Source organism: Seriola aureovittata, chromosome 1 (genome assembly GCF_021018895.1).
Source record: "Seriola aureovittata isolate HTS-2021-v1 ecotype China chromosome 1, ASM2101889v1, whole genome shotgun sequence".
Classification (NCBI taxonomy): Eukaryota; Metazoa; Chordata; class Actinopteri; order Carangiformes; family Carangidae; genus Seriola; species Seriola aureovittata.
The window spans coordinates 8,080,554-8,097,099 of NC_079364.1; the positions used below are offsets into that span (position 1 = coordinate 8,080,554).

At 41.2% G+C, this 16,546-nt stretch overlaps 1 protein-coding gene across 11 annotated transcripts in view; it reads right to left on the reverse strand.

Moving 5' to 3' along the window:
• The window catches only part of myo9aa (myosin IXAa), a 100,775-nt gene that overhangs the window by 22,762 nt on the left and 61,467 nt on the right, over nt 1-16,546 (reverse strand). For 9 of the 11 annotated variants that reach the window (XM_056397482.1, XM_056397954.1, XM_056397881.1 and 6 more), the window contains 10 exons: nt 16,098-16,195; nt 15,529-15,655; nt 14,628-14,717; nt 11,440-11,556; nt 11,042-11,176; nt 6,513-6,634; nt 4,772-4,913; nt 3,852-4,047; nt 2,245-2,364; nt 728-803 (listed from right to left, as the gene is read on the reverse strand). In XM_056397482.1, the coding sequence (XP_056253457.1) occupies nt 728-803; nt 2,245-2,364; nt 3,852-4,047; nt 4,772-4,913; nt 6,513-6,634; nt 11,042-11,176; nt 11,440-11,556; nt 14,628-14,717; nt 15,529-15,655; nt 16,098-16,195 (1,223 nt within the window). Of the gene's footprint in view, nt 1-727; nt 804-1,355; nt 1,404-2,244; nt 2,365-3,851; nt 4,048-4,771; nt 4,914-6,512; nt 6,635-11,041; nt 11,177-11,439; nt 11,557-14,627; nt 14,718-15,528; nt 15,656-16,097; nt 16,196-16,546 lie in introns of all 11 variants that reach the window. The other 2 variants (XM_056397722.1, XM_056397804.1) reach the window with 2 other exon arrangements.

Below are 16,546 nucleotides of genomic sequence, written 5' to 3' on the forward strand. Positions count from 1 at the left end.
CAATGCCCAGAGGTGAATCTCAACACATGATGATTAAAAAGTATATTATCTAAAGTATGACAGCACATCTGTAAGAAAGGTATTAAGGGGTTTGTTGATAATTACAGATGTCTTTGTACTCTGTCTGTGGGATTAAACACTAATTTACAGGACACTATGGGGGCGTGGGGGTGAAGACTCGCCATCATCCTCAGTTTGATCCTGACTGGAAGCGCTCTCTCTCTCTCTCTCTCCCCTCATTTCCTCTTTTACTGTTGACTCACTAATAAAAAGGCACACAATGACTAAACAAACAGGCGGTTTATTCTACCCGCACTGCTCTAGTTGCATCATCTATTTCTTGTCTTTTTTTTGTCCAATAAAATCAATATGATCAGTAAATAAGGAAAAATAAGGAATAAAATAACAAACAACTGTTTTAATAATAATTAAAATCAACCTTTATGAAGCTCGTAACAGCACAGTAACTTCTCTCAGCCTGTCAGTTGTGGTGTTGCGTTAGACTGCATTACATTGTCAGGTGTGCCAACACATTTGTCCTCATGTGATACATGCATGGGAGCTCATGCTCATCAAGCCCCTACACATCTGTGGTATTTTGTGAATGCAGGCATTAGGATGACCTGGCTTTGAACTGTGTAATTTATTTCTTCACATACGTGAACCTGGAAAGTGAGCGGAAGCTTCACAAAGACCTTGAGACGCAACGTTCAACACAGACTCTTACCGTGGCGACTTCTCAATGATGGTGTTGCTTCCCTGAAGGTCTGACAGTGGCGTACGTGGACTCTTCCTGGTCACACCTGATCACGAACACACAGGTTGGCGTCATGCGAAAGAACACCACACACAAACACAAACACACACACACACACACAAAACAGACAAACACACTCGCAGACAAACCCCTTCCCAAGCAAAAACACACCTCTGACACTACGTGACACCCCAGTGTTATTGCAGTGAGTGTTATGTGCCTTTTTATTGCAAATATATTCTACTGCAGATGGTTTGATACTGAAACAAAGATCTGTGAGGTTAATAGTGAGTTGCTCTTGTTAATATCGCATTATGGAAGATGATATTGAAGAGTTATTGAGTTTAGTTTGGACTGTAGTTTTGCTTAAAACTTTGATTAATATAAAATACGGATATTCAAACAGCATCTTCTCCTATAATCAATAGTCAGCAGCCATTTAGGTCAAACTAAAAAAAGAAATTGACATTGCTAGAGTGTGATGGCTAGGTTTCGGCAGTGATAAGCCCTACAGTTGCTACAGCCAATCAGTCACAGTGATGAGAAATCAGAGACATCTACAGTGTGTTAGCCTACGTATAAAGACTGAACAGTGTACCGTTCTCAGTTTCATCACTCTGTACAACATTGTCACTCTCATCTGGAGCTGCAGGGTGGCACACAACAAAAAGACACAAACACATTTGAGTGTGATGAAATGTTTGTGGAGGAAAAGTGACCTTTGAGAGAAGTGTGTGTGTGTGTGTGTGTGTGTGTGTGTGTGTGTGTGTGTGTGTGTGTGTGTGTGTGTGTGTGTGAGGCCAGCTGTATGTCCTGAAGTTAGTGATTATAATGTACACATCGGTGTCCCCCAAACTACGTCATTCATGAACCTCCGTCTCCTATCACCATCACCAGCCTGTGTGGTGGTGTTAGTGACAGGAGAGGGTGGTGGCGGTGATTTTAGAAGTGTGTGCGGTGGTGGACAAGCAATTATACCCAACTGCCCAAAAGACAGGACTGGACATTTAAGCGTAGCGATGTGCTATTACTGACAAAAGGAAAGTGACGGACACCTAGAGGTGTTACTGCGCCGTTCCCTCGGACCACAGCTAGCTGATAAAAGCAGTACAACCATGCATTTCTCTGCTTAGCCTTTTACTAGCACAGTGTTAGTGACAGAATCGCCGAAGCATGCTAGTGAGCAACATGCAAGACAAACTAAGAACGAACGCATGCAGGCGCGTAAGAGAGGGGGAAGAGGGGGAGGCCGGAGGGAGCGGAGACCAACAAGCATCGAGTGTAATGATAGAAAATATGAGCTGTAAATTAAAACTTTGTGAAACTATATCCTCTTTAAGTTTGAACACTCTTATGGTTTTGATCTATTTTGCCTCGACTTTGGCTTCAGTAAAGTTGATGATGCTGGTCAGCCTCGTCCCTACAGTTTCCCCAGGTCATGGTCTGGCAGGAAGTGGGAGGAGTTATTTTTGTATTGGCAGCCTTACTGTACTTCTCCTCTTTGCATCTCTGCAGGATCTCTAAGCTTCTCTGATGCACAGGGTGCTGCAGAAAGCTAAAACTATCCACACTTTTCAAAACTGCACATGGAGCAGCGTCATCATGCCCTTGGAGAAGCAAAACAAACAAAAAACAGAAAAAAGAGGGAGAGGAAAAAATACACAAGTAAAAGAGATGGGGGGAAAAGAGAGAGAGAGAGAGAGAGAGAGGGAGAGAGAGAGAGAAATGACAGATTAGACAGCGAAGAAGAAGAGATCAAGAGATGCAGTCGTCTACTGGAGAGATACCTGTGACCTGTGCAAGACTTCTGGAGAGAAGATGATTGACATTCAAAACTGCAGTAGGATGTTTGTCATTGTACTTCTGTGTGTAAGTGTTCGCCACCCAAAGGCACTTCCATTCAACGTCTTCTAGAGGTTTTTCTGTAACCTGATTCCACTCCTTGTCCTCTTAGACAGGGTGAGGGTATTTAAAGGTGATTTAATTTACAGCTTATCCCATAATAATTCATAAAAATGAAATCAAAGACTTATAAACAACTTTGCTACAAGTCAACACAACTGTCATTTTGCAGAAATGTTTTAGAAGACATGTAACAGGTTCCCTTGGGTGACACCAATATCTTTAGAGTGTAGTTGGAAGGATTTCTAAAAGATGTATAAGGATAAGCAAAGAATACAAGATTTCTAACAAAAAAAATCTATTTTAAACATTACAACATCTACATGTAAAACTTTATGTGTAGGAAAGATCAAGGGGGTGCAGAGCGCAAGACTGATTCATACGACGGCAGTGCTGAAAGAACGTCTGATGGTAACATCTACTGCATATCAAGGACAGCAAGAGTAAACTCTCAGGGAGAAGGAGGCATTCATATAAAGCCAAAGCTGAGAGAGACAGAGAGCGACAGCTACTGTAAATACATAGCAGCACTACCAGCACTATGCACACATACTACAGGACAGGAACTACTGAAACACAAAATACGGCGCAGGTAAAGAGAAACTATCATGAACAAAGAGGACAAAATTGTAACTGCGTGGCATGTGAGCATACGGTCCTGAACATGCTGCTTCAAAGGTGGCACACACCTTTTTCTCTGCCGACAGCCAATAAACTGCAAGCGTCAAACACACAGCAAGAGGAGATGAAGAATTAAATACCCATTAGTCCCTACTGCAGATTTAATGAGTTCACTGTTCTTGCTATAGTAAGTACCTGGAATGCTCACATGCCATGCAGTACGTTCAACGTCCTTTGCCTCTTTGTGGATTCTTTGGTGCTGTTGTGACACAGCCTGAGATTTACACAAACTGCAGGGCAGCACAGATTTTCATCATTCTGAATATTTATTCTAGTATAATCGATCACTGAAAGTCGTGCAGCTGCAGAATGCTGTGACTTAATAATATAAGCAAACTCAAACACCAGTAGTTGCCTTGATGCAATAAAAAAACAAAACAGATATTTGTAGATGACAAATACATTATATAAGCTTTACTTTACTTTCTAAGTTCAGATAAGATTTTCCCTATGTATCTCTCATCTGTCTGTTTATACATCACTGCTATAACGTGTGCGTGTGAGAGCTCACCAGTCTTCTTCTGCGTGTGTCTCTTCCCAGCCTCTCTGAAAGCCACCAGGGCTCTGAAGTAAGCTCGGAGAACCGCCCAGCGGAAAGTGGCCGAGGGGTCGATGCCGATCAGCCCGCAGATGAAGGCGTTCTTGCTGCTCTTAAGTAAAGCCACGATGTCTGGGCGCATGTGGTCTGTGTTCTTCTCCCTGAAATCCTGTGTGAGATATACAATAGCATCCAATGGTATTATTTGCTTATTTGTTTATTGTATTGGATATCCACTAGCTTCTGCCATAGCAGCTGCTATTTTCCTGCGGTTTGCACATTAAAAGATGTTCCAATAAAACATTAATACAATAATGAGAGCAAGGTCCAAAAGAAAAAACAAAAGTTACAACAAAGCAGCCGAACTTAATGCAACGAAATCAAATTACTAATAACACAAAACAATCAGTCATATCAATAAATGGTTAAAATCATCCAATAGAACATAAATAAAATAAATAAAGAGTGTCCCAAACAAGCACAAACAAATTACAGCTAAAACAGCTAAAACTGAAGAAAACAGTCATCCATAAAATTCATGAAAGCTTAAACGACATTAGATATATAGTCATACAGTATATGCCATTTAATGATAATCATATATATATACACATCTGCTTTTGTTTCATAAAACTTTAAGCAGAATCTCTATTACTAACTAAAATGTTTAGTCTTGGATCCAGGGAAACAAACTTGAACTAAATACACAGCTCTCCTCATGAAAACAAGCAGACTGGAATGTAATCTGACTTTAACTGAGAGCCATGGCAGCCATGCATGTATCGCAGGCGTGGCTGTGTCTGAGTATATATAGTCTTCTCTACATGAATGCTAAATTCTTCCATTCAAAACGGCACATTTCGGCCAGGTGTGGAAGTGAAGATTACACTGACCTTGACACCGTACTTGACCTTGCCAGCATAGTGTCGGATAATGAAGGCGGGCTCCATGACAGCGGGGAACTCGATGTAACTGTTCCCCTCATGCTGCCGCTTGAACTTATCCAACAAAGTCTGGTTGGTGGCTTGAGGGAAACTGAAGTGAGAAGGAAAGAGAAGTTTGACTTGGAGAACAATGGGATTTTTACAGCTGTTTTTAAAATGAAAACACATTACGTAAGGACGCCCGCCAAGAAATCACCATGTCGATGCACTACTATAAATCACACTGAAAATGTTCAACAGATTCCCGAGGTGTTCATCCAAACAGAACATAATGAATTAAAGGCATTTCTTTTCCACTAGTCTCTAACCCAGCCACAGCAGCAGTTACTACACCAGTGCTTATAGTGGACCACCGAAAATGTGGCAGGTTACTATTATCTGATCTGTTGGACGATCATTTACAGCTCAGATTTCCCTTCTGCCCTTTAATAGCAACTTTGAAGAAAATCAACGGCTTACAGGAAGAGGGGAAGAACGAGACACCAGGGGTTTTGGAACGGGGTGAAATCTGAGCTACGAAAACAACACAGCCAAAGACTCAGAGCTGTCCAGCTTTTTCAAGTGGGAGGAATTTGATTCAGTGTACAAATGGAGAAGGGGGGGGGGGGTAAAGAAGGAAATATTGTTAGTAAAAATAGTCACAGTACAGTCATGAACCTGGAAGGATTAAATCTCTGCAACCTTAAAAGGGTTTTACATTACAGGCAACTCCATTTAATGGATGGAAAGGTAATTTCATTACATTCTACAGTATGGGCAGAAATACATTAGCCAAATTCATTTATTGTTCGAAATGTTACAAAGTTCCCACAATGTACAGGGACAGTCACAGTCAAAATGTTACACATGTTCCCATGGAGCTTTGCAGTTGTTAACATATTTCAGGCAGGGCGTGGACTACACTTTAGCATTTCCCTTCACGGTGAGAGAGTGTTCAGACTGAGTCCATAAAAGATGAGTTTTCAGAATCTGCACATCAGCCAACCCTTTCATGCCCCCCCCGTCAAACGGCCCATGGTCTTATCTGGGATCTTCTTATCGTTATTATACATGCTCGCCATTTTCATTAGTTGCTTTTTAGAGAGAGCAGTGGATCAAATTGATTTGTCACTCGCCTACGTCAAAACAGAAATAAGACCAGGTAGTGGGAGTTTTACAACTGTAAATGTGAAACCAACGAAGAGGTGATAAAAACAAAGAAACAATCTTTCTTTCACGCTCTGTAAGCTCCAATGATCACACAATTGTATTTAGCTTCATCCCAACAATCAACCACTTTCACATTCCACATCATCAGAGGTTAAAGTTCTGTGTCGCTACACGTCGGAGCCGTCCTCCAGTAAAAGCGCATCCATGCTAGCTAACCTGGATCGCCTGGTAGCTCACTTCCCATATCCAGTAACAACCCCTCCCCTTCTTTTTTTTCCCCTTAACATCTACACTGATCTCATACACGGCCTCTCCCCTTTATTCAATTTTAATATAAAAACTTTAATATAGAACTGCATCTCCACAGTGGTGGATAAATATTTTATGCTCTATGGTTCACAGATGACAATTTAGGAAACAGCTGAAAGTATGAAGACAGACAGCGGGGGTGGGGGGGACCAGTGACATTGCAGTTATGTCTGGACGTGTGCCAGTTTTTCTTTGACCTTCCAGATGCACACGAGGGTTTACTAAGACTCACTTGCACTCTTCATCCAGTAGGTGGAACAGCGCTGTGGGCTTCTTGCTGATCAGGTTGATGCAGCCTGTATTGTCAATGTAGTCGATGTTTCGCCAGCTGATGCCCTCTGCCCTGTACTCCTCCTGCAGGGGAACATAGTGCAAACAGAGAGTTCAGCGTTGGTACTTCTGCCAGTAAAACCTTTTCTCTGCATGTCTCACTGTAAAAAAAACAACAACAATATTAGGTGCCTTATTCCATCACATTTGCCTCAAATTTATATGTAACTTGTATTTAAATATATTGGTTTGCATTTTTGTGCTTTTAAGCATATGGAAAACGGACAAAGAAGATTTAAAGTCAGTTTCAAATTCACACACAGCACGTGTAGCATCAAAGACAATATCTCTTGGCACCCATAAAAATATTAATCATTAACATGCCATTGAGAACAGACAACCAGTCCTATGTGGGTCAGGCTGTTTTAAATTTTACAATCAAAGCAACAATGCTGTTTGTATGCATGCTTTCATGTTGGCTGGATCTCTCTGGGCCTCTTGGTGGTTTAATAATGAGAGAAGCATTAAGTGCATTTATCATTGTTCTTCCCCATATATGTTATTTTCCTGTGTTCCTGGGAAAGAGATTTAACCAATAAAGACCTCAATCCAGGGGAGGTTTAATAAAAATCACTGGAATCTCCTTTTCTTTTGTCTCTTCTCTTCTTACCCTGAAGTCAGGAGGTGGAAGAAAGAAAGAAAAAATCAAGTTAATTACTGCTGCTTACACCACTTGTGTGCTGGGAGCAATAAACTTCATGGGCAAGAATATCTTAAAAGGGAAGATAATCCTTTTCTCAGTGTTTGGTAAAAATTAAACCGAACGGCTGAGTGCTGATGTGAGCAAAGTTTTGCTTGCTACAATCAAACAGAGCAAATTTTTTTGTCTAGCCATTCTTATACAAAAAAAAAAAAGAGTTCGACATTTCATTAACATTGCAGCAGCGTGAGAAGCAGTAGTGCCTTTTTCAGTCATTTGTTGCTGGTGCTGAGATTTCTCCATGCAAACAATCCAACTGATTCCATTCAACTCTTATCAACAAAACACTTATCTAACTGTTGGTAAGTAAACACATTCTTGGGCATCAGCTGTTGCTCCCCTGCTAAAAAGCACAGCTGGTTCATCCTCTTGTTACAAAATCAGAGGGAGGAAATGCCCCCCCCCCCCCCAAGAGTTTTACGAGACATACACCAGGGTTCAGTCTGTTAAAAAAATACCATTTATCCTTAACATCTACTGAGACATTTAAAGCAAGTGTACTGTGAACTGAACTGAGCAAGAGTGTGTTTTATAGCTTATAACCTTCGCTTTTCATTTGTATGAAAAGAAATGTATTGTTTCTCTTCTTTAAAAAAAAATGGCACTGTCCTGCTTTAAAATCAACCATCCTGGAAAATTAACTTAAGATTCACCAAAACTAACGTATGTATTTTGTCATTTTTTTGTTGAGGAAACAGATATAGTCCTTGCCAGAAAACTCACAGTGACAGTTTTCACTCTTTCAATAAGACGCACACAGGCTGGAAACTAAAAAACAAACACCTGTGCAATATAATCCAATAAAGCAAACCTGGAATAAACATGTGTGACACTCTCAATATTCAAGTCGTGTGTCACATGGCTGCTGACTCACCTCCTTTGGTAATCACTGCGCTGTGGTTTGTGGCATGCGTTGTACTGCACTTCATTATATTGTACATGATACTGTATCCACCCCCTCAAAATGCCTTTGGATCATCTTCCTATAAGTGATGTGATTCACTCAAAGTTTGACAAGAAAGGAAACTGTAACAAGTCTTTTCATCATCATCATCTTCATTCTCTGAAGATTTCTTTCGTTTCGTTTTTGCAGTTTCTGTTAATAGTGTGTGATCAATGTTGCCCAATAATCATATCATAAACAACAGCCCATAACTGTAGACCAGGGTGTGAAACTGGCTTCAGTGGAAACAAGAAGCGAGCCAGCTCTTGGTCAGCCTATCCTTGTTGAATCATTTTCAGAGGTTTTCAGGCTGCCTCAGTGTTCTACATGGATTTTTCCACACACACAACTAATGCTTTACTGTACTGTACCTCAGCTATTATGAATTCCTAAGCTCTCCAGTTTCCTCTGACCGAGACGTTGGTAGAGTTTTAATCGACTTTTGTAACATCAAAAGAAACCTGTTTAAAAGATTAAACTTAAAAACTGAAAACTGTGGATTTTATTCTGTCACTGGCCTGATAAAATCCAAGATGACTGATAAAAGCTGTAGCTTAAAAGCTGTAGTGACAGTTTGATCCATGGAAACATTAGAAATCAATAGGAGCACTGATCATTTCACAGGCCTGCTCATGTGCAGAGTAACCGGGTGCTGCGGCGGTCGATATATTGCGAACCAGCGTGTCAGGGTTGGCTTGGTGTATGTGGCTGCATCTCTGCGAAAATGTCAAACTGAAGTTCAAAGTATAGATGAAGATCACCAGTGTGACTTTTGTCTTTGGCAGTGTGACAACTGTGTGCTGCTGCATGCCCGCAGAGATTTACCCATCAGGAAGTGGATGGACATCAGGTTCTGTCCTTTATCTGAGCGAGTGGCTGTTGTTTCATCCAAAACACTCAATGACAATAGCCCACATCTGCACGAAGTGAACACGCACAAGAAAAGAAACTTACCCCTGAAAATACCCCTGACCTCTGGGTTTGAATAAAGATTTTAAATTTGTGAAGGCCCTGTGTTTAAGCTGTAACAGGGTGAAATGGAAGTAATGGGGAGCGGATGATATAAAGACAAAATCTGGAGGATCAGGGAAATCCAAAAGGACTGCTAGGGAAAATGGTCATGTATCAAAAAGAAAAAAAAACAAAAACAAGTTCTACATCGTCAAGTTTGCAGCACAAACACGAAAAAGAAGACGCAACACACAGAGGCTGCATTTAAAGAGAACATCTTTGTTTGAGGCTGGATCTACTATGACCTGGGTTAGCGCAACAACCAGTAGCACAGGAAGTACTGTGGGATTCTGTGAATTATCAACAAATACTGCAAGCTGAAGTCTCAAAGTCAGTGGGGAAAAAAAGAAAAGAAGTAGGATATTACACGATTGTGATCCTAAACATACCTTAAAATCAACCATGAACTCCTTAAATATACTACTAAGATTAAGGTTTTTCGCAAAGGCCGTTACTGGCCCCACAGTTTACTATTGAAATATTTGATCTGATCTCAAACATGTTTTACAAGTGAAGCTGTTTCCAAGCGCGAAGTCTTCTACAAGGACGAGTGACAGGAATGTTTCACAAGAATGAAAAGAGTGTTTGCAAGTTACAATAAATATTTGGGGGTAAAGGAATTGCCGAGTGACTGCTGCCTTAACATTTGTACATGTTCACGACTGTTCCCTGCAGAGGTTGCATTAAAACTATGAAGACTTTGATACTGTAATTGTCAGGACATTGTTTAATTCAGTTCAATAGCTCATGTGAAGAACAAACATCTAGTCCTTAAAGGGGCTATTTATAAGTTTGCTCTACCGCCGAATGTGGGTTCAAGAGGTTATAACACGACGCTATATCTTCAGGGCAGATTGGAGGCTGCAGTGAGTCGCTATCGGAAAGTGCCGAGACGTGCCGAGGCTACCTTGTTAGTGTGCTAACTTCAGTAAAAAAAAAATAGAAGTGATAGAGACAAGAGTTAACATTGGTGTTGCTTTCCACCAAGAGACAGCTCTTGGTGAGTAAAGACATGAAGTTTGATGCTGAACTCGCAACGTTTCTTCTAGACTGGTAAGTAAACGGCTGTAAATGCTAACACTGTAGCAATAGCAACGTTTACAAATAGCCTGTTTAACCTTCAGAGCAATGATCAAGAATCTAATTTACCTTAGCTTCCGGGGCAAAGAAGTCTTTGAAGTCTCGTTTCATGACATAAATTTAAAGTGGATGCCTTGACAGGGTTTGTGAACAAATGCCTCAAACAGGAATGACTGAGAACACAGACCTTCATGTCTTTAAGTCGTGAACTGCGTGGAAGCTTTCAAGCAACTCAAGCCATTAAAACGTGTCAGGACAGGCCTGCTGATTCGGTCAATTTCAAGGTAAACACAATGTTTAACTTACAGGCAAAACCTACAGATCAGGACTTTCAAAAGCCCTTTGAAGTTAATCAGCTCACTTAAGAGAACATACATCCAGAGTTGGGGTGGTCACAGTGGTGTGAGTTGAGTCATACGGTTGTCAGGTTCTCAGTAAACCCTCTTGCATAATGTGCTGAAGAATTTCTTCATTGTTTCAGTGTGATTGTGATGCATGGGCTCTGTGCGGGGTGATAAGGATGAGGGATTTCCTTGGAAATGGTCACAGGCAAAAGAACTTAAGCGGATAGATCTATGGTACGTTAAAATAATAGTTGCAGTAATACAGTAGTTCAGAGGTTTAGCTCCTCGCTCAAAGAGGCTGAGCCTAATAATCGTCGTCCCACAAAAGAATATTTATTTAAGAGGCATTTCACCTGTTCGAGCTTGAAGATGTGCTGGTTGAAGTAGTGTTGGAGACGTTCATTGGCAAAGTTGATGCAGAATTGTTCGAAGCTGTTGTTCTCGTAGTCTTCAAAACCAAAAATGTCGAGCACTCCGATGGACAAGATCTGAGGAAGACCAAACCAAACACAATGTGACAGAATTAAAGCTTTCATCCCAAATTGTTGCTCATCCATGTTGGTTCTTGAAAATCCTGACAATTTCATGAGTAAAGGAAGTAGGTTTCCAAACAAAATATAATATATAAAACTGAAGCTGAATTAACAGTTATTATTTTTTGAAAGTTTCCATGCTGGAGAATTTTCTAAAACAGACTGACCAGGTCACTCACACACAGCAGCTCTTGTCTAATATACTTGTACCGTCCTACCTTGGTGGTGTCCTCCAGGTCCTTGTTGTTGAGCAGAGCGTGGTTGATCCTGAAGACAATCCAGTCAAAGAGAGCACTGTACAGCGACTTTGCCATGGAGTCTCGCACCGTGCCAGCCTGGATGTGGACAAATATACGGTATCTATTTAATATAGCCAGAAAAATATGCTCAAGCAAATCATGGATCTACTCCATGGCTATGGGGCATTGAAAGAATTTCCCCTCCCCACAGAGGAGGAGGTCTGGTTTATAAACTATTGAGGAGAGAAGCTTTCTGGATATAGGCTACACACTTTAACACAGTTGAACCACAACTGATGCTTGGCCCCCCCCTGCAGACATTACTCCTGACTCACCCCCTCAAGTTCAGTGTCCCACACATCTGTATTACACATTACAGTTTGGCCTTGAATGCCTAGTGTTGTGCAGGTCCAGCATAAAAAAAACAACAATGAATAGAAAGAAAAAAAAAAAAACAGATTTATATATAAAGACATCTCCCAGACAACACTGACCTCGTATGAAAACCGTTGTGAGTCAAGATGATGTACAGACAGTTATAGTTCTACTTTACAACCAATCGTTTACAGTTTGACCTGAGAATAAATCACATCCTCACAGTCCTGTCAGAAACCACTGTGCTCAGAGCTCATGATGGAAAACAAGAAGTAGTGCATCCTAAAAATGTAAAAAAGCAGATAACAAAGACATAAGAGGAACAGTTGTACTGCACTTCCCCAAACACATCTCCGACATTGATTTTCTCTGCTGAAACTTTGGCACAGAAGGCCAACGTTGCAGACGACACGCTGGCTGACCGCACAGTGCCACAGCAGGCCGTCCCGGGGCCATTATTACTGTCATTCTCCAGCCTAACACTCATCAGGTCGACTCATGAGATCTGCCAATCCGATCTAGTGTGGCACAGACGGTGTGCGCTGCCAAGCTCTGATGGATGAGGCTGCAGAGAGGTAGCATTTCAGTCATGACCTAATGGAAATATTAGCTTTGACCGGCTAAACATAGACTGTATAAACTAAATGTACAGCCTGTGAGGCTTTGCTGCTGTGAAGACCAACATGATATTCACATCACAAACATGAAATATTTGGAAGACATAGAAATAGCCTATGTCACATTAGTTACAATCATATTCATAAACTTTATGTTTATGAATAGTACTTAAAGTCTGGGTTGGACTGAGAAAGAAGAGTGCGCTTTGTCGGAGTTGTGTTTTCTTTCATGACCACAGGGATTATTTGACAAAAGCTTCCTTGTCAAGTTATTGAGAGAAACTTTCTAATTCCCGTATCCGCTGGAAAGATTTGACCTTGCAGCAGCAAAGTTGAGCCACGGTCCTCAGAAAGCAAAACAAACCACAGAGTTGCTACTCAAACTTAAAATTCCTTTGTTTCTAAATAATTAACCGGGATATTTTTAGCCATCGAATCAGACCAAATATGCCTTCCATGAGTCAGGACAGATATTATTTTGAACTCCACACATATTGTGGTCTAATGACTCATAAGCTTTTCATTATTTAGAGGAAGTTGGACTTAAAACATTGAGAGGGAAATGGCCTCGTGAGCAAATGGAGAGAACTCATTACAGAGACGCTCAGATTTCTCTGAGGTTTTCGAGTGTGTGATTTCAGTCAACAGGCAATGAGACTGTTGTGACTGTGACTGAGCAATATTTACACAGAGACCACCCAGTATGCTACCAAAACAATCACTGTTTGTTCATATGAAATGGCTCCTAAATATCAAACAAGCCTTTATAAGGTTACTGCCATTTTGATGGGAACATGTAACACACCATCATCTCTTGGGAGAGTTTACGTTAAAATACTGATGAGACAGTTTGCACTGGAGAAAAAAGATCATCATTTAACTCAACTCTCAGTATGTGTATAAGCAAAGATTTCATGGTTTATATGAAATATTTAAGCACTGCTGCGAAATTGTGCAATGCAATATCTACATGTATAAAAACAACTTCACTCAGACTGACAGGCGTGTTACAGTGTGCGTCCACGTCGCTCCCTCTCTCCTCTCTCAGACGGGTCTCATCCACAGACCATGACGTGCGCTTGTTTTTGGGAGCAGGGGTTTAAATGAAAACTGTAGAAGGGCCCTTAAATGCCTTCCCTTTCTCTCCAAACAGACTGAAGGACTTTGTGCATGTGTGCGTTTGTAAGTGTGCACTGGTGTGACTATGCGCACGTGTGGCCACAGACTGAGAGCTGCAGAGAGAGGGAGAGAGAGAGTGATAGAGAGAGAGAGAGAGAGAGAGAGAGAGAGAGAGAGAGTGTGTTACTGCACACTGTCCTGTAAACATGGCTGGGTCAGACTGACTAGCCATGACTGCAGCGCGGTTATTGAGTTGGCAAAGTGCCTTTAGTCGCATAACTGAGTATGAGACTTTAGTCTAACTTGGGAGAACTGCAGATACGTGTGGTTCTTTAGGTATGGCTGTTTTGCTGTGTGCCAATTCCATAACACATAGATGTACTTACAGTATTCGGTATGTGTTGCACAATTTTGCGGGCAGTATGTATGAGACCGACGACAGGAAGTGATACAAGGCTTGCACCATTCGACATCAATACTTTAGACACAAAATATCTTTATGAAAATGTAATAGTTCGTTTTCGTTTCCTAAAAGCTAAAATGGTTTCCTTTATACAACACCTTCATCTATACCACTTTACAATGTGCGCCCCATTCACCCATGCACGCACGCACGCACACACACACACACACACACACACACACACACACACACACACACACACACACACACACACACACACACACACACACACACTGATGGCATGTGCACAGCAGGGAACGGGGTTTGAACCACCGACCTGGTGATCAGGTGATTGCTTGGAAGAACCACAACTGTTTTCTGGTGCTGGAGCTGTTTGACCACCATCCACAACAAGTGTAATTTTTTTTACAGCTGTGAGCAACTCTTCCTTTTCCATTTTGCACTGCATTGTGGGACAACAGTGTACAACAACGGTACATCCAAAAATAGTAGTTTTTTTGTTTTATTTTGCCATTTTTTCAGTACTAACACACAACATTTTGATTCAGTGGTTTCCTACATCCTGATTGGTGCACAAAAGTAAATGACATCACAACTTTATAACTGATGCTGGAAAACAACTGTAGTCTCACCTCAGAAAGTTTGTAGGGGACAATCAGCTTCTCTCCCACAGTAACTGTCTTCCGTGTCGTCAGAGCTTCAAACAGCATCTCCTCTCTGACCTGGTGATGGCAGCGAGGGGGAAATAAGTTAAGAGTTTGACTTGTTCAGAAGAAACCTGACCTTTCCTTTCCAAGCTGCCTGTCATTTTTGACAGTGGTTGGGGAATTGAATGCTGGGTTGAAGGACTGCTTTAAAAAAAAAAACTAGCAATGTGCTCTCTCATGAGAAACATCTCCTCAGTCTGTTCTTTTCTCACAAACATCGCTTCAGTTCACAGAATGAAGAGATGTGACAATTCAGAACAACCACACAATAATGAAGGTTAACATGTTAAGAGTCAACTCACTACAAAAGCTAATGATCGACACACAATAATTATCTTTCTGAAACAGCATTACAAGGATAACTACCGACTGTCACTTCAGTGGAATCTCTGCAGGATATAATATTAACATCAGGGCTCCATGTGTACATGTAAGTGTTTTCACAACTAGAGGCTCCAAAGGAAATTGACTAAACACTTTGTTGTACTTCATGTTAACTGGGAATTTGTGCAGCTGGCATGTGTGCATGACAAAAATCGAAATAGACTAAAAGCATTTGACCCCGCCAACATTCACAAAAGGTTCCCATATTTAAACTATGGAACTAATAATAACTAATTTATATCATATTTTATAAACGTGAAATTGTGGAGAGACGATATAGTTTTTATGTTGTTTTATTTTGTAATGTTTGGCAGTACAAAAAACAAAACCCAGGAAAAAAAACAGAGAGGCAATCAGAGCAGGCGTGTCATGTAGACTTTGACACCATCTGTTTAGAGAGAGTGCAGCATAATAACTCCCAGCATTACGCTTTTCCCCGTACCTCCAGCAGTTCTGAGACGACAGGCAGCACCTCTGGGTTACAGATGTCTATCGAGTCGTCCCTGTAGGTTTTCCTCTTGTAGCCGATGTTGCCCAGGTGAAGGATAGCCGACAGTAGGGAGAAGATCCTGCACAACGGTTGAGGAAAAGTTTAAGAGATGCCGCGCTGGAAACATACTGTGGGACCATCTGTAGCTGCAGTCACTGTCAATCTATTGAAGCCTTTGATTTTATTTGATTGAAATAATGATAGAAATGAAAATTCGTTGCGCACAGAATTAAACACGGGGAGTAAGCTCAGCATGTGAGTGTGATACAGTGAGTGAGAACAGCTAAATGTCTTTAACTTGACAGAGTGAAATGCATGTACAACGGGTAATAGCACAGTTAAATTAACCATCTGTCGACAAGTTATGTATTCATTGGTATTTATGTGACTGCTGCTGAATTGTGGGTAACACACCGCTTTCTTATTTGCAAAACAAAACTGTCACCGTCACCGGGGACTATTTGAGTTTATCTTATCACACACTCGTTGCAGTTACATGCGCGTGTGTGTCTGTCACTCACTGTTTCCGCGTGGCAGGAAGAAAGCCCACCATCTCCATGGCCAACTGAAGCCTCTCAAAGTCATGCTTCAGGTCCTCTCCTTCAACAGTGAAGCAGTCCTGTAGGAGAAAAAAGAAATAGAAAAAAGAGAAGCAGTGAGCGGGTGTTGTCAGGCTGACAGCAGCTGTTACGACACAGCGCCCTGGAAGCCAGAAGAGCTAATGACAAGTCGCTACGAAGTTTAGAAAGACTTACCAAAGACTGTTGACATACACAGTGCCCAAATGTTTTTAATGTTTACAGAGTGTCTTGCAAGGATACTTAAAATAGTTTCTTCGTTTACTTTGCAGCTGAAACAAAAAACGGCAAAAGTGGCCTGAAGCAGACAAATTGAATGACTCATACTAAAGTAAGCTATCATTAAGAAGCTTGGGGGTCAAACAAAAGAGCAGCACTCCAGTCTGATGTGC